Consider the following 24048-nt stretch of genomic DNA (forward strand, 5'->3'; position numbering starts at 1 on the left):
GAGAAAACTGCCTGAACACCTATTTCAGCAATACTTCAACCCCAAACAATGGTGCACATACCCCTGCACTTCATAGAAGACTATACCCCAACCACGCTTCTCCGACCCATTGACTAACCAAGACCGCCATCACGGTCTTCGCTACCGATCCGCAAAAAATGACTAGCATAATAAACACGGGATGGCAGTCAAGTATCACTAGTCCATCAATTCACAAGGATTGAAAACAAGATCGAGGCATCAAACCTACCTCGTAGCCCGAATCCGGCTGAGATTCCACCTAGAATATTCCGGACAATCCATCCAATATCGAGTTGGCTATCATCGAGCATATTTAGAAAGTTGGACAGCTTGGGTGCATTCCATGCCGTTGGGCTAAGCAGTTCTGATCGAGACGGACGCCAGATAGTCAGAAGAAATGAAAGGAAGAGTTTTGTCAAGGAGGAGTAGAACAGTGTCAAGGGAATCAGTGAGTAGCTAGACAGAACGATATTAGAGGCTGAATAAGGATGACCCTCTCGACTTGCCTAAATTCGCGTCTGATATCGGATTCCGGCAAAGAACTGTGACGCTGTCGCAATTTCTCTATCAAGGTTATCATTTTGAGCACTACAGAATAAGCAGCTGCTACGCCGCAGTGAAACGCCACCGTTTCTAGAGATTTCAGTTCTGTCAATAACTCGACCAACAAAAAGGTAAAACCACACACCGGCAAAACAACCAATGAATATGCGGGAAAAGTTGAAGATGGTAAACCCAGACCATGGGGAGAGGTCTACGGACTGACTAGGATCTTCAGGGTGATGAGTATTGGCCGGAAAATTAGTAAGAGACGAACTCAAATGGCACCATCGATTGACTGAAATTCTGTGAAAACATGTCATAATTTGAAAGAAAATTGACAACGTACAAGCATCTACAAAGATAAGGATACTTCCAAGATGTAGGACAAGCAACCAGCGTGAGTTTTCTCCCCTCTTTCTTCTGCCATCGTCGTCCTTAGGCGATGCTTCCGTCGCCAGTCTAGGCTTCGCCCCTCGGTTGAACAGCAGGTGTCGATACACGCCACTCTTGAGGAGAATAAGGTCAATGAGCAATATCAAGTCGTCGTATTCAATGTACGGATCCACAAATGCATGGCAATTCGACTGACATCGAAAATTAGAATCAGAAATAAAGCAATAGCGAGAGAACGTACACATCGTTCAAGTCGGAGGTTGGATGCTGACTCGTACACGGTGTACAAGTGAGACGACCATCGCGTGCACGTCGTGCATATCGGCATTCGGTGGTGATGGTGGTGCGGAAGACAGCCGATATAATTAAGTTCCCACGGTTTTACCATCTGCAAATCGGTAATTAGGAATTTACTGTAAATTGGCTTGTTTTCGTAGCATACAATACTGCGATATTTATGTCTTGTAGTTATTATATATTTACTCACGATTTTATCCTGAGCAACCTGCCAAAATCTGTTATAATTCGCGTCCGACGACTGGATACTACATCCTCGTTCATGCATGTTTCCTTCACCCGGCTTTGCTGACAAGGACAGTCGCAGCCAAGGATTTGGACTTGATAATTGTATATCGGAGCTCCTGGTTCTATTCAGTTTCTTTTACTGACCAGCAATACGAAGAGCATCATACCTTGAGGCGAAACCGAGAATTCCATATTTGACCCTCTTCCCTGGCTCCCAGTCAAAAGTCACAGACCATGCCAAAAGTTTCTCCCGATGATACGTGGGGTAGCAAAGGAAGTTTTTTCACAGTGGGTCAATCACGTAATGCTTGAATTTCGTTGGTACTAGCTTCCAAATAATCGTCATAGGAATCCTGGTAGGAAGCTAATGAAAAGACAGAAGAGTAAGCAGATGCTTTAGCAACTACATCATAGCAGGGCGTACCCGAGGTCTGTGCCCTAGCTCGATATTGGGCTATGACTTTACGATTGTGCTCTATGGCTGATAACTGGGCGTGTTTTATTGTACCTAGCAAGTAAAAGTTAGACGCGTATCAGGAAGAGGTGACTCAGCATACGGACCAGATATGTCTATGACATATGGAACAATTCGGATTCCCTCTATCGAATCCAGCAAAGTGACCCCTCCTCGAGCAACACGATGGTGGTCCCTCGCAACACGAATAATACAAATACTTGTCGTAGGCGAGAAATACTTCACTGGAACTATTCTCAGCACCATTATAAATATATAGCAAGGGAAACGCACCAGTCAAAGAATGCGACACGCTACCCCAACCTACGTCGCCAAAATATTTTTGAATGCTTTCCCTCAAAGCCGCCCAGATTTGTTTAGCTTCGAGCCGAGTCGGATTTCCTTGCTGCTCGCCTACCGGAATAAGCTCTACGAGAAGCCATCGATTCTTTTGCAAAGTTAGCGCCTTTGCAGCTGTATTTACACAAAATTGTTAACCTTGAACCGAACCATGGGGAAGGAAGGAGGCGTGGGAACTAGGAGAATTGCGCCAAGTCACAGCCACTTGTGGCCGTTGCTCAGTTCGATTCAAACACTCATGTCAATCTAAGCATTCACTGGCATTTACTAATACAGAAGTAGCCAGTGCTCTTCCACTCTGAAGGTAATAAGGCATGGCGGGACCAGGGCCGAACAGAAGCTAATTCGAGGGCGAGTATCACCAATATCGTACAGTGACGAAAATTCAGACGAATTCGATCAGTGTAGTCCTTGCCCTTGAAACTGAGCAAGAAGAGGACTGGTCAGAGGACGTGGTTAATTAGATTCACGCCATTCTTAGCTTGAGCGTAGATTAGACCGAAAGCTCGAATAGTTGATCTTTTCCCCTAGTAATGATATTCCCGACATAAACTAAACGAGTTTTCACTTCGTAAAAACAAAAACCACACAACGTTTTTGCCACTAAGGACAATGCAAAATTTAATTACCGAGCTGCGCTGATATCGGGGAGCTTAAAGCATGTACGCTGTAACAGCCATGATCACACCACAGAGTGTGGTAGTGAGGTAAACTGAATCCATGAGGACGAGCACCTTGGGTGCCGAGTCCGATGAAGAAGTGGGTGTCCCAGTCGCAGTCGAGGATGCAGACGTGAACGTGGATGTAGATTTGAACGTGGACGATGCAGTAGAAGAACTAGATAGGCTAGGCATGGCAGAACTCGAACTCAATCTCGAGGTGGATTTCGAAGTAGAGCTCATTGTAGTGGTGGTGACGCTAAAGCTGTTTGTAGACGGAGGCTGCACATCAAAGGTATGCGAAAACTGGTTGACGCTGTTAGGGCACAGCAGGTTGAGCTGAGCAGTCATCACAGGTATGAACTCGCCCGTGACATCGACAACGTCTTCCGAGATTTGGGTGCATGTGTTCGCTATGCAGGATGAGAGAGACAATACACTACGACTGTCATCAAGGTAGTTGCCACACTGACGCAAGTGTGAGGAAAAGAGCCGCTGGGAATGGGAAGAAAAGATAGATACTCACGTAGCATGCACCATCCCCTGGGGTGTTTCCGAAGTTGTTGCAGTATTGGTCATCGGGATTGACATCTAGGCGTGCTCTCTGGTATCTGGACTGGATGTCATCGGTACAGGAGTCCGCGCAAGCGGTGAGATACTGTTGTGCACTTGCGAAATCTGAAGATGTGGATCAAATCCTTATTGCCAGACAAAGAACGAACAAGAAAATTACCTCCAAGATTTTGTCTTGGAACTGGAGGCATGGCGGTTACATACTCCACAGCATATGCTAAAGCATACACTGGCATGATGACACCAGTTAGAATGCTCGCTCTCATATCGAACGTGAATAAGGAAAAGTTGTGAGGAGACCCGCTCGAAGGGCGGTGCGACGCAGCTGAAGACTTATGGGTAGATGTTGGTCGTCACATAAATAACCACCATAGTAAAGGCAGTGCCATACAGAGCGCTCGAGGAAACGGGATCCTCCTCGGTGGCGTCGGTTTGCATTGATGCATAGATGCTACGTTGGCTTCCGCCAAACGAACAGCTGAAGCACAGAAGCATCGCATTATAGGCGTGGAAGAGGACATCTTCGGCGATATCAAAACATCTGTTCATCAATATCAATGCTTCTTGCAAACCTCAACTTCCACGATGTTAATGTAAACATAGAGAAAGCTGTATGAGCTTGACACCTCCCATCAGGAACGTTGATTTATGGGATGACGAACACCATGATGGACCTCAAGCTACTAATGCCATTCAGATTCAGTGTAGATGAATGAGTATTACTCACCTACACTGCTGCACAAAAATCATTATCATTTCATGACTGAGACCTAAACAATTAGCACACTGTCATTACAGGAGTATGCAACCGTTGGAGCTGGTGAGACCTGCACAGTGGATGCTTCTATCTGGGTGTGTTTCTTGAGTTTACACCTCTGAATGAGAGCAAAAACTGCAGTCAATGACTTATATACACATCCAGAAAGCCTGGAGCTTAGGGCCGGCACATCACTAGAACCTGATGGTATCGAACACTGGTTGAAGGATCTGAAAGGTGTTCCGTTCATTTTCAAGGATAATCATCACTGTCTCGCTTTCGTCGGGAATCGAATGACCCTGGAACGGTCAGTGCTGGTAGTCCATGGCGCTCTGGAGGGTGATGTACATGTGTTATTTCTTTTTTTGAGACTGGACTGACCCGGACTTGGTATTCCTACAGTGCGAGGTCGAGAAACAGTTGGTAGATGTCAAGAGTGGTGTCCGGCACCAACGTGTTGTCTACAGTGGTATCAAAGATATGGAAGGCATGGGAAAGGGTCACCTTGGGCTATTTGTATTGTCGTAGCCGACTCAGTTGACCGACTACTGTCTCTGTAAATCATAGTTCATTGTAATATATATTGATGAGTTTCACAGAAAGCTAAGCAGCTCAAAGTGCACGACTTCTTCATTGCTGACAACGAGCCACGCACCTTACATGTAAAAATAGAGAAAGTCAAGGGAAAATACAGAAGTCTAGCCAATTACATGAGTGTCTCTTCGGTGTTTTCTAAGACTTGTCGTATCTCGTCGTCTGTAACAGGCCGGGGGAATGACCTTCGAGGCTCCCTGGATAGTACTGGTAAATGTACGAACATTCGCATAGCCCATACATCCTCGCTGCTCTTATCCAGCCTTCTCTTCGCCCACCACTCCGCCCGCCTATTAATCCACGCTTCGTACCGCTGGTCGCTCTCCATCCATTTCATGCTGAGGCAGAACTTGAAGTCGTCGTGCTTATGCGCACACTGTGAGGATTCGCCGTATCGGTACCAAGATTTCACCTGCGAACGAATGCCTGATACGGTTCAGTATGGTCGTCAACAGGCACCGGTGAAGCACCGTACCGTGACAGCCCATTGCGAGTTCCATCAAACTAAAGCAGGAGGGAATATCATCTGGAGTTGGATGTACTAGACGAAGGTAGGCAGCCTCTTGCTTGACAGCAAACGCAAAGTCGACACCAGTTTGCGACATAGAGTGAGCGGAAGAAGAATGGAAAAGCACAGCCACTCTTATCTCTCTTCTGTAACGATTTAGTGGACTTTGACTCCGTTCGCTTCGACCCATTTGCCTGCTTGAGAGATCGCTTTTTCCAGTACATCATATCCATAGTTGCCATAGTTTCTAGTGCGGTGTTGAATAATAGGTTTGTTCCTTCTCAATTCAAGACGATGAGTATACTTCACTGTCCGCTCCATAGTGCTTATGATTAGAAGATGGATAAGAACCTGACGAATGGTACCGTCTACCAATGTTGAAAGTTGAACGGTAATGAGTTTCGGGAATCGGTTCGTTCATTTATATAACCGCAATCTTTGCTCTATCTAAAAGTTGCTCTTGCAGATATCGATGTTGGGCAGTGGGGAAGCTAAATGGGACAGACTGACTATTCCCTGATTGTAGGATGTTTTGCCAGTAATCGAAGACTCGAGGCATTGGTTGCTCATGTAAAATTCAAAAGACACTTCATATCTCAACGGGGTGTTCGGGCTTTGAGGTTACAGATCACTTACCTTCATTCTGATTCGCTCTTGGGTTACTGTGTTTAATCTGGACTAGCCGAACATGATAAGCCGTTTTCTCACTGGAGCTTCGTTAGCCGAGTTCCATGACCAGGTTGGAAGAATAGTGTCATATTTCCCTGCACCTAACGTTTTTATTGTGTGATGTGGCTCGTCACGTAAACGGCCCTGGCAGTCTTACTTTGCAAAAGGCTTTGTGGACTTGCCGCATCCCGCATTCCTTCTCCGTTGCTTCCCAGTGCTAACAGTTTTTCCTGTGATCACAGATATTCTCAGTGCTTCGCGATACGAATCAGTCTATAAGGCCATTCAATCCTCATTGCTTGACACTTTGTCATCCGTTTCCGGGAACGAGGCGCGTGAGCTGAATAAAACCCCCTTCCCTCCTTGCTGCGTTTCCGTTTACGTACCAACACCTTTTCCCTAACCCAGCTTGGTCTGAAGAATTCCGACATGAAGGAGACCAGTAGATTATCCAAGGTTGAGCCGTGACTTGACAGGCCCGGCCGAACTCGTGATTTTCATTTCATTGCTCCCGCTGATCCAACGAGGCCAATCAGCCTATCGCTTTCACACTGTATTAAAAAATGACCAAACATCGTCGCTTGATAGTTTCCATCGAAACATCGAACCGACTTTTTATCGACTAGACCAGGAGAACCGTAAATAATTCACGTACAGGGGTAAAATACCAGCTGATTTTTTATTGGCCTATACCGGTCCGACACGGGCTCTATAAGTTTGCAACATTTTGTCGTCTCAGTTTTTCGCCATTTCCCTCCTCTGCCTCATGTCGTCCTTCTCTGTGGCCGTCAATCCAGTCGTCGAGCGACCCAGCCATCGTAAGTTCTTGATTCTTGATCACTTACCCAACGGAGGTTAAGCGTTTTTTCACTTAGTCCAAGTAGATGAGGAAGCTGTTGATCTTAGCGAGTCGATCGATTTCACCGCTCCACCTTGCCGCCGAGCTCGCAAGATCTCTACTGCTAGCGTGGACAACGGAGGAACCTACGAACTGCATCCCCTTCCAGAATATTTTACTGAACGCACCAGGAGACCTTCCGCCCTCCGCAACGACTCAACTGCGGATACCATTACTCTCAAGGATCTCGTCCCCGAACAATCCTTGCCTATTCTCCAGGATGTACATCTGAAGTCTCGTACTGCGACCGCGACAAACATGGGAATAGCGATTCCGACCATCCACCATCGAGCGCAAGTCGTCAAGTCTGAAAGGTCAAAGAGCTACAAGAGGCAAGCGAATCTTCAGTTCGCTGCCATTTGTTGGTGTTTCTTCTTGGGTATGTGTTATCGTGGATGCTGGATCCATTCGAATGCTGAATATTTTCAGAGGGGTGGAACGATGGTACAACGGGTCCACTGATCCCTGTCATCCAAGAGTCTTATCGGGTTTGCCGTCTGCTTCTCAACATCACTGGATGATACGTTAACTCAAGAGTACAGATCAACTTTGCCATTGTTTCTTTGCTCTTCGTTTTCAATTGCATCGTGAGTGCGCATTACTAGAACAGCTATAACACCTCAATCTGAACAGGGATTTGTCCTTGGTGCGGGAGCCAATGTATATCTCAATGAAAGATATGGCTTTGGAAAGGTATTAGTTCTCCCTTTTGATCGAGCATGAAAGCTTACTTTGAGCAGGTTGTGTTCATCGGTTCCCTTTTCCAAGTCGTGTCGTACGCGATGGAAAGTCCACAGCCCCCCTTCCCGGTTATGGTCCTGGCATACGCTCTGGCTGGTTTTGGCATGTCTCTACAGGTAAATAATCCCGAGAGCATATATTACGTCCGCTTACCTTCGTTCAACTAGAATGCTCAAGGAAACGGCCTCGTTGGCAGTTTAAAAGAGCACAAAACGACGAAACTTAATATGCTTCATGCTGCATACGGTGAATGATACGGTCCTATAATCAGCGATGAAGGACTAACACTTATCGATAGGCGTGGGCGCGTTCGTCTCTCCATTGGTTGCAACCCACTTTTCGTATGAACGGCATTGGTCGTATCACTTCATCATCTCCACTGGTATTGCAATCTCGAACTCGGTCATCCTTGCATTGGTGTTTCGCTTCAAGACGCAGGAAGGTAAGAGCTGCCATGGTCCATCATTGTGATTGGATCAGAAACTGATTATATATCTAGTCCTCCTCGTGGAAGCTGGTCAGGAACCAGGAGAGTCTGATACTGCAGGATCTCGAGATGAGAACGTGTACAGCTCAATCCTTAAAATCAAAGCTGTGCATTTCCTTGCCTTTTTCGCCCTCATCTATATCGGTACTGAGGTTACTCTGGGTGGTTGGTGTATTCGTGCGTGGATCCTCCTCGGGTGCTGATGTAGCTTTTTCAGGCTGGATCGTTACGTTCATAATCAACGAGAGAGAAGGCGGAAAGAGTGCGGGATACGTCTCCTCTGGTTTCTTTGGTGGTGAGCAACGTTTCCACTATTTCTGTTGGTGTTTGGTCAGACGTGTTCTTCCTTTAGGACTAACTCTGGGCCGGCTGTGCCTCATATGGCTCAGCAAAAAAGTTCGTATCTGGCATTCCATAGTTATCGAAACAAGGTCTAATTTCTTGATCAGGTCGGAGAGCACCGTGTCGTCTTTGTATATACTCTACTTGCCATAGTGTAAGTCAGGCCATGTATTACCGGTTTCTCACACATCCATTATGCTAAACGGGAACCCAGACTGGAACTGACCGTGTGGTTTGTTCCTTCCATCATCGAGAACGGAGTTGCAGTAAGGACGTTGCATCTGTATCATGACACTTCTCACTTAAACCTCCTTCCAGATTTCTTTCGTTGGCTTGCTACTGGGGCCCATGTTCCCGATACTTGTCGGCCATGCAACACGAATACTCCCTGCATGGTTATTGACCGAAAGTGTCGGGTGGATTACAGGAATTGGTATGTCGGGATCAGCGGCCCTGCCTTTCATAACGGGTCTATTGGCATCTCGGTATGGAATCAGATCATTGCAGCCATTGTAAGCGCCAGGTACTCCCAGATACCAGAAGCTTTTGAACTGAAATATGTCCCTAGAGTTGTGTCGATGATGTGCACGCTGGTAGGCGTTTGGGCACTTGTACCGAGTACACGACGCGTCGACTGAGCGGTAAGAATGATGTAGAGACTTCATAGAGTATAGAGGGGTCAGTATGGGAACTTAGATTTTTTAGACTTGATTGTGCAAAATGCTGTGTGACTGTGACAATAAAGCCAAAAGAAAAAGACAACAGTTCTTCGTCAGAGTCAGACTGAAGTAATAGATTGCATTTTAATCATCGTTTCGGAGTAGGAAGGCTTGTTCCTAAGACTTAGGCTCCGTCTCCTTCAACAATGATTTGTGAGGGTTTCTTTCCAGAATGTATCTGAATGTAGCAAAAAGAAAAATTGTAATGTCATCTTCTCAGGAGTCCCTCTTAAATGTGTCAGCTCTTCCGGTGTAGAAGTCTTGAGGAAGAAGCAGTGCCTCCTAGTGAGATCAGCTGACTTCAAATTTTGAGAAAATGCTATGTGATTGAGGTGAGAGACTATGATACATATATGCTGACATTATACATCTGTTAAGATTAGTCTATCACTTCTGATCTAAGCAGTCAAGCATCAGTGGAGGACTTTGGGTCTATGACACCATCATCAGCTACAGCAAACCAGTAGGAGTGAGAGTTACAGACCTTGTGAACCAGATATGAGGGGTGGCATCACTATCTCCACTGGTGGAGAGACACTTTGTGGCACTTTTGATTGAAGCCAAGGTCACAAATGAAGACAAATTGATTAGGCACTAGTCTCAGGTTTTGCATCTACAATAGCATGATGAGCTTTAGGATGGGTAAGAATATTTCCAGAATATACCTTCCATAATAGAAATGGATATCACCATCATCTCCATGAGTGAGGGCTCATGTTTTGGCATTCTTGACTTCAGTCAAGCATGGAGTGCTTCATCTTTTTGATATGCATGTTCAATGTCAGCTTGAACTTTGACTTCCATTCACTCCTGATAATCTGCTTCAATTCTATGAAATTCAAGACATCAGGAGAAGAATATCAATTATATGGATAATGGAATGTGTATCTTTTCAAAGTGTTGAGCTCTTGAAAGAAGTCTCATGGGTCATTGATCTGTTTCACTGAATCTATATTATTTATTACCTCTATGACTGGCATGGTATCCAGAGGAATGTCACTGAATAAATTAAAATCTTGGAGAGGGTCATCAGAGAAGTCTCTGTTGTAACAGTGGAGGTTTGTGTGCAAACATGGTACTCATCATAGGACTTTGTTGAGTAATGAGTGAAGAACAGATGACAGGTTGAAAGCATACAAATAAAAGAGAAATTAATATTGCTGGAAATATGCCTGCTCAAACTGTACAATAAATGAATGCATATCTTAAGAGTTATAGAAAAGAAAAGTTGGATACATACAGAGACTACAACCAGCTTGTAAGCTTATTCTCTCTCTCCTCACTATCACTCCCAAATACTGTAGATATTTCTATGCACTCAAAGGTTGCTTTTATTCTCATCAGTTATATATAATGGCCACTGCTGCAGTTCAAGCTCTAAATTATGCCAAGAAGATATATGCTATGAATAAAATATGAATATACACCTTTGCTGATGTACTAGTATGATTCAAAGGATAGGATATACTTAGTGGAAATATACAATGAGATGATAGGATTTGAAGAGAAGGATTTGCAGATAAGACATTTGAGGGTGACAATGCTATTAATTTTCTAATGGCAGTGTTTCAATAGATGGATAGATGAATGCTCTCAACTAAAAAAGGTTATAGATTTTTGACAGTATTATGAATGGTGATATGCTGTTTGATGAACATTTCTGAACTTAATCAGACTTCAGCTAATAAAAAATATATGGCTAGAGAGTGCATCTTTACATTCTTGAAATATTTAATATGATACTGGATATTGATACATTTTGAAGTTGATTGGCATATGTCTGCTATTACCATGGGCTGTCCTTTATACCTCTTATAGTAACTGAATACTAAAGAACTTACATTCTATAAAGCCATCATATAGAAAGACTATATAGTGTTTGTATTATTTGTCATTTTAATCATGTCTTTACAGTTGGTAGATATATCCAATGTTGCTCATTGATGATGAATCTAGTGACTTCCATAGATGGCTAATACAAAATCTAAAGGCAAGTGCTAGTCAATACAGAATCTGGTGGCTGGTTTATGTGAGTTTGGTCATGCACCTTTATGTGATGACTAATACACCCTATGAGAGTAGCAAAGAAAACCTCAAGTAGTGTGGAATATATAAGAATACTTTGCTATCTTCTCTCTGTAGGCAAGAAAAAGGTGATATAAGATAGAAGGAGAAATGGGGCTGCCTAGATGCAGCACAAAGTAATTAGCTATTAATCTGATTAAGATAATATAGCCTTAGTTCTAGTGGCCAACTAGTATGCTGTTGCTCTATATGTAAGCAAAGATCTGAAGTGACTTTGTAGACAAGCAAAGAAAATAGTTGCTCTATGAGTGAGTGAAGAAACTGATTGCTTTATATATGAGTGAAGACAACAGTTTCTCTCTATGTAAATAAAGAAAATATGTTCTTTGATAAAGCAACTAAGGTTCTGGTAGTGAACTTTTATTAGCTCTAGTGAAGAAAGTATGTAAAGATACTTCTCTAGTTGAAAAAAGAATGCTGCTCTGCAAGAGTAGCACTTGAAGTAACAGAAACAAGGTTAAAGAACCAGTGTATAATAGATTTTTTAATAGGAGAGTGAAACAATATTAATTAGTGATATATTATAGTTGTGTTTCTGAGGAACTTATTAATTTCTTCAGTTTCTGTAAGTGTATGGAGTCAGGTCTCTGTATGTGTCATATTCTGTAGTCTAGCACTTTGTTAACTTTTATACTATCATTTAGTAAATAAGATATAAACTACATTTGTCTTTGCTATATGTCATGATTTTTGCCCCTAAATCATGACCTGCCAATGCTTAGTAAGCAGATGCTTACCAATTTCAACCCCAGGCCAACCTTACAAAAGATGATGAAGACATGATGACAAGAAACAATATAATAATCATTGCTGTTCTATATTTTGAACACAATAGAAACTGTGGCATATGGAAAACTCACCATAGTGATGGTATAGCAGAGCAGCAATAACAAACAAAAGCAAGGGCACAATCATTGTTATCTCAGACAATGAGCAGAGGACATGGAAAACAGACAATAGTCATCTATAGGACATAGGATTCTTTAGACAGTATATAAGGCAGTAGTACACACTGATATACTCCAGTCTTGAGCTAAGGTTTAATACATCTGCTAAACTCTCTGACTATCTGGTGTGAATACTCTTGCCACAACAGCAGACTATATCTATCAGCCACAACTCTTCATCTTTATCTGCAAAATCCTTATTGCCTATCTTATCATCCTCATTATACTTCTATACTAAAACTAGACCCAGACTTGGAATCTAGAATTGGAATCTGGTGGAAGCAGTGCTAGACATTTGTGAGTGTTTAGTAGAGGTCTAACAATTAGCTCAAGACTTCACACACTCTGGTCTAACAGCATTTTGCTAAGGATTAGCATATAAAACTCACACTTGGAAATATCATCACCACTTCCATTGCAGGTGCTTGCCTGTTCATTACAGTAACTGGAATTATTGGATACCATGTCATATAGTTACTGAGGGAATGAAGAAGAAGGAGAGAACTGGAGGAGTGGCAGAGCTGATAAAGAGTGGATCTCCTTTATCAAGCCCTCCAACCACTGCTCTACATACTTCTGAGTCAGGAGAGCATTATCATCTGGTCATCAGCCTCAGAATCTACAGACACCAGTGGCCCAGATTATATCATTCAATCTCCAGAATCTAAAAGTATACAAAGTGGAAGAGGAGGAGTTGAACCTCCCCCTTTTGTCATCCAACTGACCACCTCTGATGTGATAGAGTCAGTACAAGGGGATGACAGCCATACAAGCTGACCTCTAACCAGAAACATAACCACCCTATCACTGACTACTACTAAGAGCATACACCAGGAGCCCTATCTGGACTTTACTCTAGGCAGGTGGACAAGTCCAGCCTTGTAGCCAGCCCACCCTAAAGCCTTTTAATCCAAGAGCAGGATATTAGTCAGATCATTCTTGGAGTCAATGCATACAGCCTCAGAGAGAGTGAGCTCCAGTCTGCTGAATCAGAAACAGTGGACCCATATGAGCTAGACAGAGGATATGAATACATCCTCAACTGATGAACCCATGTAACAGAAGAATCTACCTGGACATTACTGGTGGCTCAGAGAGTAGCAAATAGCAGACATCCACTGGTTAGACATCAGCAAAGGACTCTGATATCTTGCACTGCTGGAGCACACCAGGGATCTAGTAGACAGAGAATGGGCAGAAACTAGAGTAGCAGAAGTAGTACAGAATGCCAAGGAGTGCTGGAAGCCTCTATTTTCTTCTTCTTACCATGTGCTCAAATGACCATTATCAGCAGGAAGCAGCTTAAGCAGTTAGAGAAGCTGAAACCCTTTCTGGCAGACTCTTTGGCAAGTCTCAGCTACATCCATCCATCTATTTGCCAGAGCAGGGCCTGAAGATGCCAGACCTTCAGTTCTATCAGCACCCTCTGGCAAAGAAAAAGAGAGGAAAGAGCCAGCAGTATCATTTTCTCCACCTCCTGAAGAACTGCTGGACTATCCTCAGTATGACCAAAGGCTGTGATTCTTGCCTAGGCCCAAAAAGCCAGCTCTACCACCAAAGCCACCACCACTGCTACCTGACACTCCATCTCTGTGGGAGCCTGAAACTATGAAGCTCTGGAAAATTTAAAGCTGACTGTAGCCTATGAGCCAATACTATTTAAAGGAAAAAGTCTGGACTTGAAACACTTTTTCCAACAATAAAAAGCATATTTTGAGATGTACAGCACCTATTTCTCTATAAGCCCCACTAGGTTCAGCCCTCACTGAGTAATATTCTGTACAATCTGATTTGAAGATGCAGCATAAGAATAGTGAAGCTTATAGAAACAGTACTTTTATGACCCAACTACAGAATAGTGAAGGTACTTCTCCTTGTTAAGCCCAAGCAACACATGATCTAAACACATGATAAATAGATGCTGTATTAAATTCATACAGTCATGCCTAAGTTCACTATATATGCTTATGTGGTATTGTGTCTCAAGGCCAATTTACAAGTTGGCTTGAGATAGAATGGTGAAGATAAACTTTGGCTTGAAGCTGAGTATCTACAGTGAGAGCTATGCTACTTATATATCATTCAAAGGTCTAAGTAAAAATATACCTACTAATTGTATGTTTTTTTACTACTGTGCACTTTGTCCTTGAGCATCATTACTGTCCACAAAAGAGTATTGTCCATTGTCAAGGGTATTGTTGCTGTTGAAGGACAATGACCAACTCTGCCTATTATGGTGATTAAGCATGAATAGAGGTTAATCAAGAAAGGAAAGAAGGAAAAATCATAACACTCTTATTCATGATTCAAAGAAGCTGTACAATGATGATTTAAGCTAGATGCAGAACAAAAAATTTATACTACTAAGTGGCATGCTTTATAATAGATCAACTTCACCAATGTCAAGAAATTCTTTTAAGAATTCAAAGAGTTAGCTTATCAGGCTGAAAAGATGCATGATCATGAAGCTATGTTGGAGCAGATCAAAAATGCAGTCTGGCCCAATCTCTGGAATACTATTGCCCACAGGGACAATGATTTTCCTTCCACTTATAATGAGTGAAAAAGAAGGTGTTATGATTTTTCACCTTTTTTTTTTTTTCGACGTCGCTGCCTGGGAGTCCCAGAGGGATCGGGAGCAACAAGAGGAAGAGGCAGAGGGAAAGAAGAGGAAGAGGCCGAGTAAGAAGGATTTGGTGAGTCTCTCTCTTTTTTTTTTTTTTTTTTCTTTTTTTACCCCTATTTATGCTTAGTCACAGTGTCTAGACCAGTGCTTGGAACTATGAGACAACCTTAGTCAGCACAATGACCATTGTTTCATAATACATAGTGATACTCTGACAATAAGACAATCTTCCTTTTGTAGATAACCATGACACCTTAGGATAACAAGTACTATAGCACAGACATGCACAATTAGTGATACTATATTTATCTAGGAGACAAATAGTATATAAGTAGCATAGGTAGCACTATGTATCCCTAGTCTCAAACTATCCTTAATTTTATTATTCTACCTCAAGTCAACTAGTATTAACCTTGAAGACACACTGCTAGATTCCACATATAGTGAACTCAGATGTGATTGTATGAACATGATACAGCATCTGTTTATCATGTGGTTATAGTCACATGCTGACTGGATCTAACAATTAGTTTGAGACTTTTATTTTTCTTTTCTTATGCCTATCATGAGCAAAGAAAACCAAATGCCATCAATCAATATCACTATCTCCAACCTCACAGATGACTTCTTTAAGCTACTAGCTTTCATCATCAAAATGCTTTTAGGCTTGCTTGCCATCATTCAACTTTGTTGAGGACATCAATCAGTAACAGTGTGAGTAGTCAGATACTACCACTCATTTAGACAAATTTAACAGATTTTATGCAATATCATCTCTGACCTCTCTCTCTATGATATCTCTCTCTCTGCCTGAACTTCCTTTCAGCCTGCATTTGAAACTGTATTTGAAGCCTGGCCTAGTTGCACAAATAAAGAGTGCACTGAGGAAGAAGAAGCACTTTAGCCAACAGACAGACCCTCTCAAACAACTAGCAGATACAATGAGCATTGAAATACAGGGTTCAGGAATCTCTGGATCCTGCCACACCTCTCTGCAGTCTCTGACTATAAGGATGAAGATCTCCCTGATGACTTCTTTGAGGAGTTGCTGTTCTCTAACTCTTCCACTGCCTCTCATGAGCTCAGCATTGGAGACTGTGCTAGAGACTCCATTGATGAGATCACAAGACTTGCAGAAAGAGGGTCCAAGTATATCACCCTCTGAGAAAGTCTTATCCCCTCAACCTTTAGCCCTCACTCCTCAACTTTCAGTCACTTCAGAGAAACCCTTGCCTACTACTCCATGTGAATAGAGTCAAGCAGTGGGAAAGAGAGAGATATGACCTCTCTGAGGAGGAGTGAGACTGTCAGCAGTGAGAGGCCAAGAAAGAATATTATGACACACAGTATGAACAACAAGCCAGAGAGGAGCAAGCAGCAGAGTGGGGCTCAGCTCTCTCTCTGAGCACTATGGATTATATGAAGGAGGGGAAGGAGATCTATACTACAAAGAAGATAAAGGAACTTTCCCTGCAACAACTGCAGAATCAGCCCAGTGGATCAGACTCACTGATCCCCCACTCTCCAGCCCCACTGACAGCAGCAACAACAGTCTCTGAGAGTGGGGATCAGACAATGAGGACAACCCATAATCTAGAGATTGCTGAGCTGATATTCAGATTCTCACTGCCAATGAAGCCTGCCAGATCAACAATGACTATGAGCCTCCACCCTCTACTTATGAAGAAAGCACTAGCAATAGCTCACTTCCTAGCAATGCTAGTTTCATCCTCAGTGGGTATGGGATCTGAGTTTCTCCTGGAGCCAGAATCAACAGCTGAGCCCTCTGACTTCTTTTTACATGGACATGTCACTACCCTCTTCCTCAACAATGAGTTCTACAATGAGTTCTGCTGATATAGTGAGAAAGTGAAGAGAGAAAGAGAGTGAAAAAAAAACCAGAGGACTGGAAGAGCAGGATCCTTCTGACCTTGTCAGCAGTCTACTACTTGAACCTCCAACACTGACACTCAAACCTGAACTGACTGAAAGCTCTCCAGCAACAATCTGAGCCCCTGAGCTGCCCAACTATGACTAGCCCATCAACTATCTTGATAAGAATGAGGAGAATGAGGAGAATGTCTCAGTTGAGATTGACCTATGGCTGCAGTATGAAGATACAGACAAAAAAGCACTTGAAGAAGAAATAAACTGGATTAGACAGCAAGAATTTGAGGAGTTATACTGGAAAGGGACAGCCTTATTGTGGAAGGATATTAGTTAGCTAATGACTCCTTTGAAAAGGAGATACACAGCTGCAGATGATGAGAAAAAAGGATATTTATTGCAATATACAACTACTGACCATGCAATTTATATTTATAACAGGACATACCCTGAAGATCAACTAAAGACTTTGCCACCTTATCAGTATGAGATTCAGCCTATGCCAAATACACCACTAGTACCATCAAGACAGGCCAAGTATACTGCTCCCTCAGTTCAAACTATCAGCAGCTGACTCTCACAAATCACCATAGTCAGCCAAGAAGCTGTCACATGGATCTGCCAGTCCAAGCTTTAAGAGCCACTATGATCCATTGGATTTTAAAATTCTTGGATCAGCCATGGAAGCTGATTACTTGCTAATGCAGGACAAAATCTGGCAGACAAAACAATAGAGAATGATGACTCTGAAGCCATATGACTCAGATTTATAATCTGAAATGGGCACATTGTATGAAAGGAGGCATATCTAGAAGGGAGTCTAGTAGCTGATAATGGGTCCTTGCACTCACTCCTGAGACCTCTAGCTGAATAGAAACACCCACTCTTTGATGAGTACCTCAATCTTATAGTTGTGCTACCTTAAAATACCATCATGCTTCAATACAAGCCCAATCTCCTCTGTACTCCATGACCCTTTAAAGGCACATCAGATGATATTGATCAGTTTCTGATCAACTGTGAACAGTACTTTGAGGTATACACTGCATACCTTAGGTCTGACATGAATAAAGTGGCCTTCACTGTCTCCTACTTCAAAAGTAAGGTCAAATATTAGTGAATTCTAATTGTTCTGATTCTACATTCTAACACCCACTAGCACTATCACTACTCATTCTGGATCGTCTTCAAACAGATGATCTAGGACAAATTCATTGACTCTGCCATTCAAGAAGTCTACAAGAATAAGATGAAAGAGCTCTATATGAGTGACAAGATTGCTAGCAAATACTTTGATAAACTAGAATGACTGGAAACACTGGCTGGAGTATGAGAGAGTGTTGATGATGACAGGCAAATAGTCAAATACCTCAAGATGGAGGTGCCCCTATCTTATATCAGCATGATTTTGAACATTAGCACTAATATTCTGAGGAGCTATGATGTATAGAAGACTAGGATCATGGAGATGAACAAGGAAAGGCTGTGGCAGAAGGCAGCTAATACAGGAATCATGATCAAGCAGAAGAAACCTTATCAGGCTAGAAACAGAAAGAGTGCCAGCAGAGGAATCTTGATAAAGAACAGTATAACCACAGCTTTGACTTCTTCCTATACTGCCCAGAAAACTAAGACAGGGACAACCTATACCAACAGTGGGAAGCCAATAGACATAGACCATCTCAAGAAGGAAGGAAAGTGTTTCAGCTGTGGGCAGAAGGGGCACATATTGAGGGACTGCTTAAAGAAAAAATGAACCCAGAAGGACATTAGGGCACAAATTGCAGAGCTGCAGAAGGAAGAGGAAGGACTAGAAGATCTGAAAACAGAAACCCAGATCAAGAAGATAAAAGACAGGACTAACTAGCAAGTGATTTTGCTAGCTCAGCTAAAGGACTTATTGGTGTGTCATAAGCAGCTGTGAGTTGGACTTATATGTTCTCTATAGGTAGTTATATTTATAAGCATTCAAATATACTCTAGGCTATTTTTTCCACCTATACACTGAAAAAATTGCACAAACAAACTCAATTGCCCAAGGGCCAAACAAGAGGAGAGACCTTAAATAAATAGCTAAAACTATTTGACACTGAGTGGATTTGAAGGAGGATCAGAGATGCCAGGATCAATAAAGAAGCAGTTGCAATGATGCAAAGATGGATCCATCAAACAAGAGTCAGCAAAGTTGACAATGAACTGATCTAAGAGATAAAAAGAGCAGAGTGAGAAAGGACTCTGAAATGATTGGATGAGCTAAGAGGGCCAAAGCAGTTTATTCAATGACAAAAGACATATAGACAAGATCTCACCACAAAGGCCCAGATACAGATACAGATAAATGAAACCATCTTCATGGTCACTGCATTAATTGATAGCAGCTGTACTGTGAGCTTTATCAATCAGGCTTTCATTGACAGGCACCAACTACTCACTAAAGCCACTATAGCACCCATCTCAGTCTATAATGCCAATGGAACCAAGAATTAAGCTGGTTTGATTATAGAATTCATAGAACTTTGACTTATTATTAGAGATCATTTAGAAAGGATTGATCTTACCATCACAGAATTGGAAATGAAGGAGTTGTTTCTTGGACATGATTGGTTAATCTGACACAACCTGCTCATCAATTAGAAAACCAGATGCATCACCTTCACTTGATGCTATTATCAGAAAATGCTATTTGTACTTTCTGACAGTGATCCTGATGACAGATAGGATAAGAAGATGGAGGACAGTGAGACAATTCTTGCTGTTGATGTGGACACTGCACTGCACCTATGAGTGACTTATCATATCAACAACCTGGCTGCCAAGGCTAATAAAGAGAAGAGGGAAAGAATGTTTGAGAAGATAGTCCCTGAGTGAGTATGAGACTATTGTGACCTGTTCACTAAGAAGAGTTTTGACAAGCTACCAGATCCCAAACTCTGAGACTATGTGATTGAACTAATATTGAGTGTGAGTGCAAACCTTGATTGTAAGATCTATTCTCTCAGACATCAGAAACAACAGGAACTCAATAAGTTCTTTGATGAGAATCTGACTAGCAGACAGATCTGACCATCTAAATCACTGATGGCCTCTCTTCTTTTTTGTCAAAAAGAAGGATGACAAGCTCTAACTGGTACAAGACTATCAAAAGTTAAATGAGATGACCATCAAGAACTGATACCCATTGCCACTGATATTCAAACTCATAGACAAACTCTGAGGGGCATGGTATTACATCAAACTCAACATCCAATGGGAATATAATAATGTATGAATCAAGAAGGAAGATAAGTGGAAGGCAGCCTTTTAGACCAACTGAGGACTGTTCAAACTAACCATCATGTTTTTTAGATTAACTAACTCCTTCACTACTTTCCAGTGGATAATGAACAATATCTTCAAGGACCTCATTACCATGGAAAAGATAATCATCTATCTAGATGACATACTAATTATGTCCAGAGACAAGACAGAACACTGATGGCTGGTATGACAGGTCTTTGAATTAATGAGGAAGCATAAGCTATTTCTCAAAGCTGAGAAATATGAATTCAAAGTTTTGGAGACTGAATATCTAGAGGTGATCATCAGCAAAGAGAGTATATGAATGGATCTGGTCAAGATGGCTGAGGTAATGGAGTGGCTGAAGCTGACAAAAAAGAAGAAACTATAATCATTTCTGAGATTCACCAACTTCTATAGGAGGTTCATTCACAATTATAGCAAGATCATCTGGTCTATGACATGACTCACCAGAAATGTCTCATAGGCATAGAGAATTGTCCAATTAGCAGTGTTTAATGACCTCAAGAGAAAATTTGCAGAAGATATCATTCTAGCAATCCCTATGCAAGAAAGGAGATTTCAGGTGGAAGCAGATGCTAGCAAGAGAGCCATTGGTGCCATTCTCTCTCAAGAACAAGAAGAAAGATGGTGACCAGTGGTGTTCCTTTCTAAGGCCCTATTAGTTATAGAAAGAAACTACAAAATTTATAACAAAGAGCTGCTAGCCATTATGCTAGCATTGGCAGAGTAGCATCACTATCTAATCAGAGTGGCACAAATATTCAAAGTATAAATGGATCATCAAAACCTCTGCTACTTTCATCTTTCCCAAAAGCTGAACTGATGACAAGCCTGATAGATCATGGAGCTTGTCAAATATGACTACATGCTTTACCACAAGGCTGGTGCAGCCAATAAAAAGACCAATCTCTTGAGTTGCTGGATGAATCACAATCAGAGAGAGGAAGACAATGAAGAGGTGGTAATGTTAAAGCTGGAACATTTCTGGGTGATGATCATGCTATCCAAAGAGGAGATTCACACCAGAATACACAGTGCAATGTGACAGCTGAGCTTATAGGATCAGAGGATCATCATATTGCTAAATTATGAAAGGAGCATCACTAAACATGATGACCTACTCTATTATGACAGATGCATTTATATCCTCTGACAACCAGCTTTATGAGGGGAGATTATTACTATATCACATGACTATGCTACCACTGAGCATCTAAAGATCTCAAAAATAAAGGAGTTAATGCTGAGAGAGTATTAGTGACTGAAACTGGAACAAGATGTTGACAAGTATGTAAAAGGGTGCAAAACCTGCCAAAGGACCAAGTCATCAATCCAGGCATGACCAGCACCACTTCATCTGAATGAAGTCTCCACAATACCCTAGATGTATATTTTGATCAACATGATCATCAGATTACTGAATTGTAATGGCTATGATGTGATTATCATTATAATCAATCACTTCTCAAAGGCTATCATTCTGATCATCTGCACCACCAAGTTATCATCAGAAGGATAGGCCAAAATTCTCTGAGATGAGGTCTATTCCAAATACAATATGCTGCAAGTGGTCATATCCAATCAAGGACCACAATTTGTTTCTAAGTTCTTTAATGACCTATACTGACTCCTTGAAATCCAAAGTAACACATCTATGGCCTATCATCCTCAAACTGATGGGCAAATCAAACACATTAATTAAGAACTTGAGAAATATCTATATATATTTATTAACCACCATTAGAATAACTGAACAGAATGGCTAGCTCTTGCAGCTTTCTAACATAATAATCATATTCACTTGGCCACTGAGAAGACTCCATTCTTTATCAACTATGGACAACACCCAAAGGTCACTGTCACTATAAAATCCCATATAACAACTTCTGCTTCTCTAGACTTCACTATCAAAATAGCAAAAATCCATCTTAAAACACAGACTGCACTTGAAAAAGCTACTACTGCAATAAAATTGCAATATGACAAATACTGCTGCACCATGCACACTTACACCATAAATGACAAGGTATGGCTTGACATGACCAACCTCCACTTATCATGCCCAAAGCAAAAGCTAGCTGATAAAACAACTGGCCTCTTTCTGATCCTTGCAAAGATTGATGCCTCAGCATATAAATTGTGACTACCAGCTTTATGGTGCATTCATGATACATTCAATGAATCTCCATTGACACTCTATATTGCCTCTGCCTTTCTCAATCAAGAACAACTGCCACCATCACCATTTGACCTCATTGACAATAAAGAGCACTATGAGATTGACTAAATTCTTGGTCATAAAACATGCAAAGTCAAAGCATGAGGAGAGAGTATGACAACAACCATTGATTATCTTATTGGTTGGAAGAGATACAGACTGGAGTCAAATCAATAGGTTAACAAGAAGTGAATAGATGTGGACACAGCTATACATGATTATGAAATATCTCTAAATTAAGCCATCAGAATGATGGTCTTAAGAAGAGAGCAATGTTATGATTTTTCATCTTTTCTTTTCTTTTTTACCCCTATTTATGCTTAGTCAGAGCATCTAGACCAGTGCTTGGAACTGTGGAACAATCTTAGTCAGCATAATGACTATTGTTTCACAATACATAGTGACACTCTGACAATAAAATAATTTTTCTTTTGTAAGTAACCATAACACTCTAGAACAATATTAGGAATGTGCCAATTCGAGTGGGCTTGAGTGCATGTGTGGAGTCCAGCAGAGTGCATGGGCATTGATGAAGCTATTGGCAATATCACCCTTGAGTCAGAGCCCAAGGATCTGGGTGGACAGAATGGAGTTCCATCAGAGAAGTGAACCTGAATATCTTTTGGAGTGGAATCCGATGGGTGAGGAGTTGAAGTGAGTGCAAAGTGTAGATAGCTTATCCAAATTGATATTCGAACTGAGTAGTTATAGTGATATACATGGTTTTATATACTAATGGTAGCTAATTCTGAGTCAGATTCTATTGGGTTCCAGTATTAATATTTGCTACTGAGTTCAGGGTCTAGATATTACAATGTGAAATACAGATGTGAAATGATAATGGTGAAATGAAATTAGTAGGTAATGGGAAGTGGCTGGAGTCTGGTGGGTAGCATGATTGAATTTGTGGGGTGACAGGAGGCTGGCAGCATGCATGTAACAGTATCCCCTCTTTAGCATTCTTACTCTCAAGAGCACAGATCCTGATAGCCAGTGGGGCCACATGGAAGATTGTTGGTGGCCATGGGAGTTTTGTATTTTAATCTGAGACCACTATCATTGCCTTATGTCATCGCTCACCATGTATTGTTGCTCATGCATTCCTGAGCCTCTGGTGAGGGGATTCACCCCCAATGGTCCTGAAGAGGCTAAAGAATTGTTTTGTCTAGAATGGAAGGCCATAGAGGAAGAATACATGGAGGCTATGAAGAGTCATTTGAAATAGCAAAGAGAGCAAGAGTGGGAGAAAAAGGTCCAGGTGGATCATGTGGCCTGGGAGACACATAAAAAGGAGCAGAAGGAGGAATTGGAGAGGAAGAGGAAGGAGGTCTGACAAGCTGTGGAGAGGTAGGCTAAGAAGGCAGAGGAGGCATTGAGAGAGACAGCTCGGAGGGAGACTGAGGAGAGGGAGGCAGTAGAGGTAGTAGCGAGGGCTGAGGCTGAGGAGGTAGAGCTGGAGGAGATAGTTATGGAGGATAGATTGCTAATGACCCCTGCAGAGGCTGTTGACTTTCGGCTGCATTAAGTGTTGGCGAAATGGTATAGTCCTGGCTCTAGTCTTCACTTCAAGAAGGTGACTCACCATATGCCTCTGGAGTCCGATGATGAGCAGGTGAAGGGGACTGATGGGGACAATGAGTCTGAGGAATCTGAGGGGATCCTGGAGAGGAGAAAGAGAGTGTGGAAGGAGAAGAGGAGGGCAGTCGGTCTGATGGAGAAGAGCCATAAATGCAAGTTCAGAT

General features: G+C 42.0%; 6 protein-coding genes across 6 annotated transcripts; 2 read left to right on the forward strand and 4 right to left on the reverse strand.

The window, feature by feature from the left end:
• Positions 1 to 70: 70 nt before the first annotated feature.
• On the reverse strand, positions 71 to 1285 carry BT62DRAFT_899502 (uncharacterized protein; the record flags this gene model as incomplete). The annotated part of the gene is made up of 7 exons (XM_043183369.1): positions 71 to 198; positions 251 to 499; positions 565 to 654; positions 710 to 793; positions 839 to 859; positions 911 to 1148; positions 1199 to 1285. The coding sequence occupies 7 exons, from the start codon at positions 1283 to 1285 to the stop codon at positions 71 to 73; spliced, it is 897 nt and encodes a 298-aa protein (XP_043038246.1).
• A 72-nt stretch (positions 1286 to 1357) lies between these two features.
• On the reverse strand, positions 1358 to 2453 carry BT62DRAFT_970678 (uncharacterized protein). Its single transcript, XM_043188990.1, has 6 exons — positions 2435 to 2453; positions 2231 to 2384; positions 2044 to 2181; positions 1907 to 1990; positions 1650 to 1846; positions 1358 to 1598 (listed from the first exon to the last, which is right to left on the reverse strand). Exons 1-5 carry the CDS (start codon positions 2447 to 2449, stop codon positions 1776 to 1778), a joined length of 462 nt encoding a protein of 153 aa, XP_043038247.1. The 5' UTR covers positions 2450 to 2453; the 3' UTR covers positions 1358 to 1598; positions 1650 to 1775.
• Positions 2454 to 2859: 406 nt separating this feature from the next.
• Positions 2860 to 4095, reverse strand: BT62DRAFT_225378 (uncharacterized protein). Its single transcript, XM_043180123.1, has 3 exons — positions 3689 to 4095; positions 3482 to 3633; positions 2860 to 3423 (listed from the first exon to the last, which is right to left on the reverse strand). Exons 1-3 carry the CDS (start codon positions 3792 to 3794, stop codon positions 2950 to 2952), a joined length of 732 nt encoding a protein of 243 aa, XP_043038248.1. The 5' UTR covers positions 3795 to 4095; the 3' UTR covers positions 2860 to 2949.
• A 312-nt stretch (positions 4096 to 4407) lies between these two features.
• On the forward strand, positions 4408 to 4813 carry BT62DRAFT_1007770 (uncharacterized protein; the record flags this gene model as incomplete). The annotated part of the gene is made up of 2 exons (XM_043177381.1): positions 4408 to 4629; positions 4688 to 4813. 2 exons carry the CDS (start codon positions 4408 to 4410, stop codon positions 4811 to 4813), a joined length of 348 nt encoding a protein of 115 aa, XP_043038249.1.
• Positions 4814 to 4851: 38 nt separating this feature from the next.
• On the reverse strand, positions 4852 to 5502 carry BT62DRAFT_933800 (uncharacterized protein). Its single transcript, XM_043186618.1, has 3 exons — positions 5355 to 5502; positions 5104 to 5305; positions 4852 to 5076 (listed from the first exon to the last, which is right to left on the reverse strand). The coding sequence occupies exons 1-3, from the start codon at positions 5482 to 5484 to the stop codon at positions 4992 to 4994; spliced, it is 417 nt and encodes a 138-aa protein (XP_043038250.1). The 5' UTR covers positions 5485 to 5502; the 3' UTR covers positions 4852 to 4991.
• A 1308-nt stretch (positions 5503 to 6810) lies between these two features.
• Positions 6811 to 9227, forward strand: BT62DRAFT_933802 (MFS general substrate transporter). The gene is made up of 15 exons (XM_043186619.1): positions 6811 to 6874; positions 6932 to 7333; positions 7384 to 7442; positions 7497 to 7541; positions 7588 to 7647; positions 7695 to 7811; positions 7863 to 7941; positions 7994 to 8137; positions 8195 to 8347; positions 8400 to 8477; positions 8535 to 8578; positions 8632 to 8678; positions 8739 to 8790; positions 8843 to 9036; positions 9093 to 9227. Exons 1-15 carry the CDS (start codon positions 6823 to 6825, stop codon positions 9160 to 9162), a joined length of 1596 nt encoding a protein of 531 aa, XP_043038251.1. The 5' UTR covers positions 6811 to 6822; the 3' UTR covers positions 9163 to 9227.
• The last annotated feature ends 14821 nt before the right edge of the window (positions 9228 to 24048 follow it).

Source organism: Guyanagaster necrorhizus (assembly GCF_019112545.1).
Source record: "Guyanagaster necrorhizus MCA 3950 unplaced genomic scaffold BT62scaffold_17, whole genome shotgun sequence".
In the NCBI taxonomy this organism is placed as follows: Eukaryota; Fungi; Basidiomycota; class Agaricomycetes; order Agaricales; family Physalacriaceae; genus Guyanagaster; species Guyanagaster necrorhizus.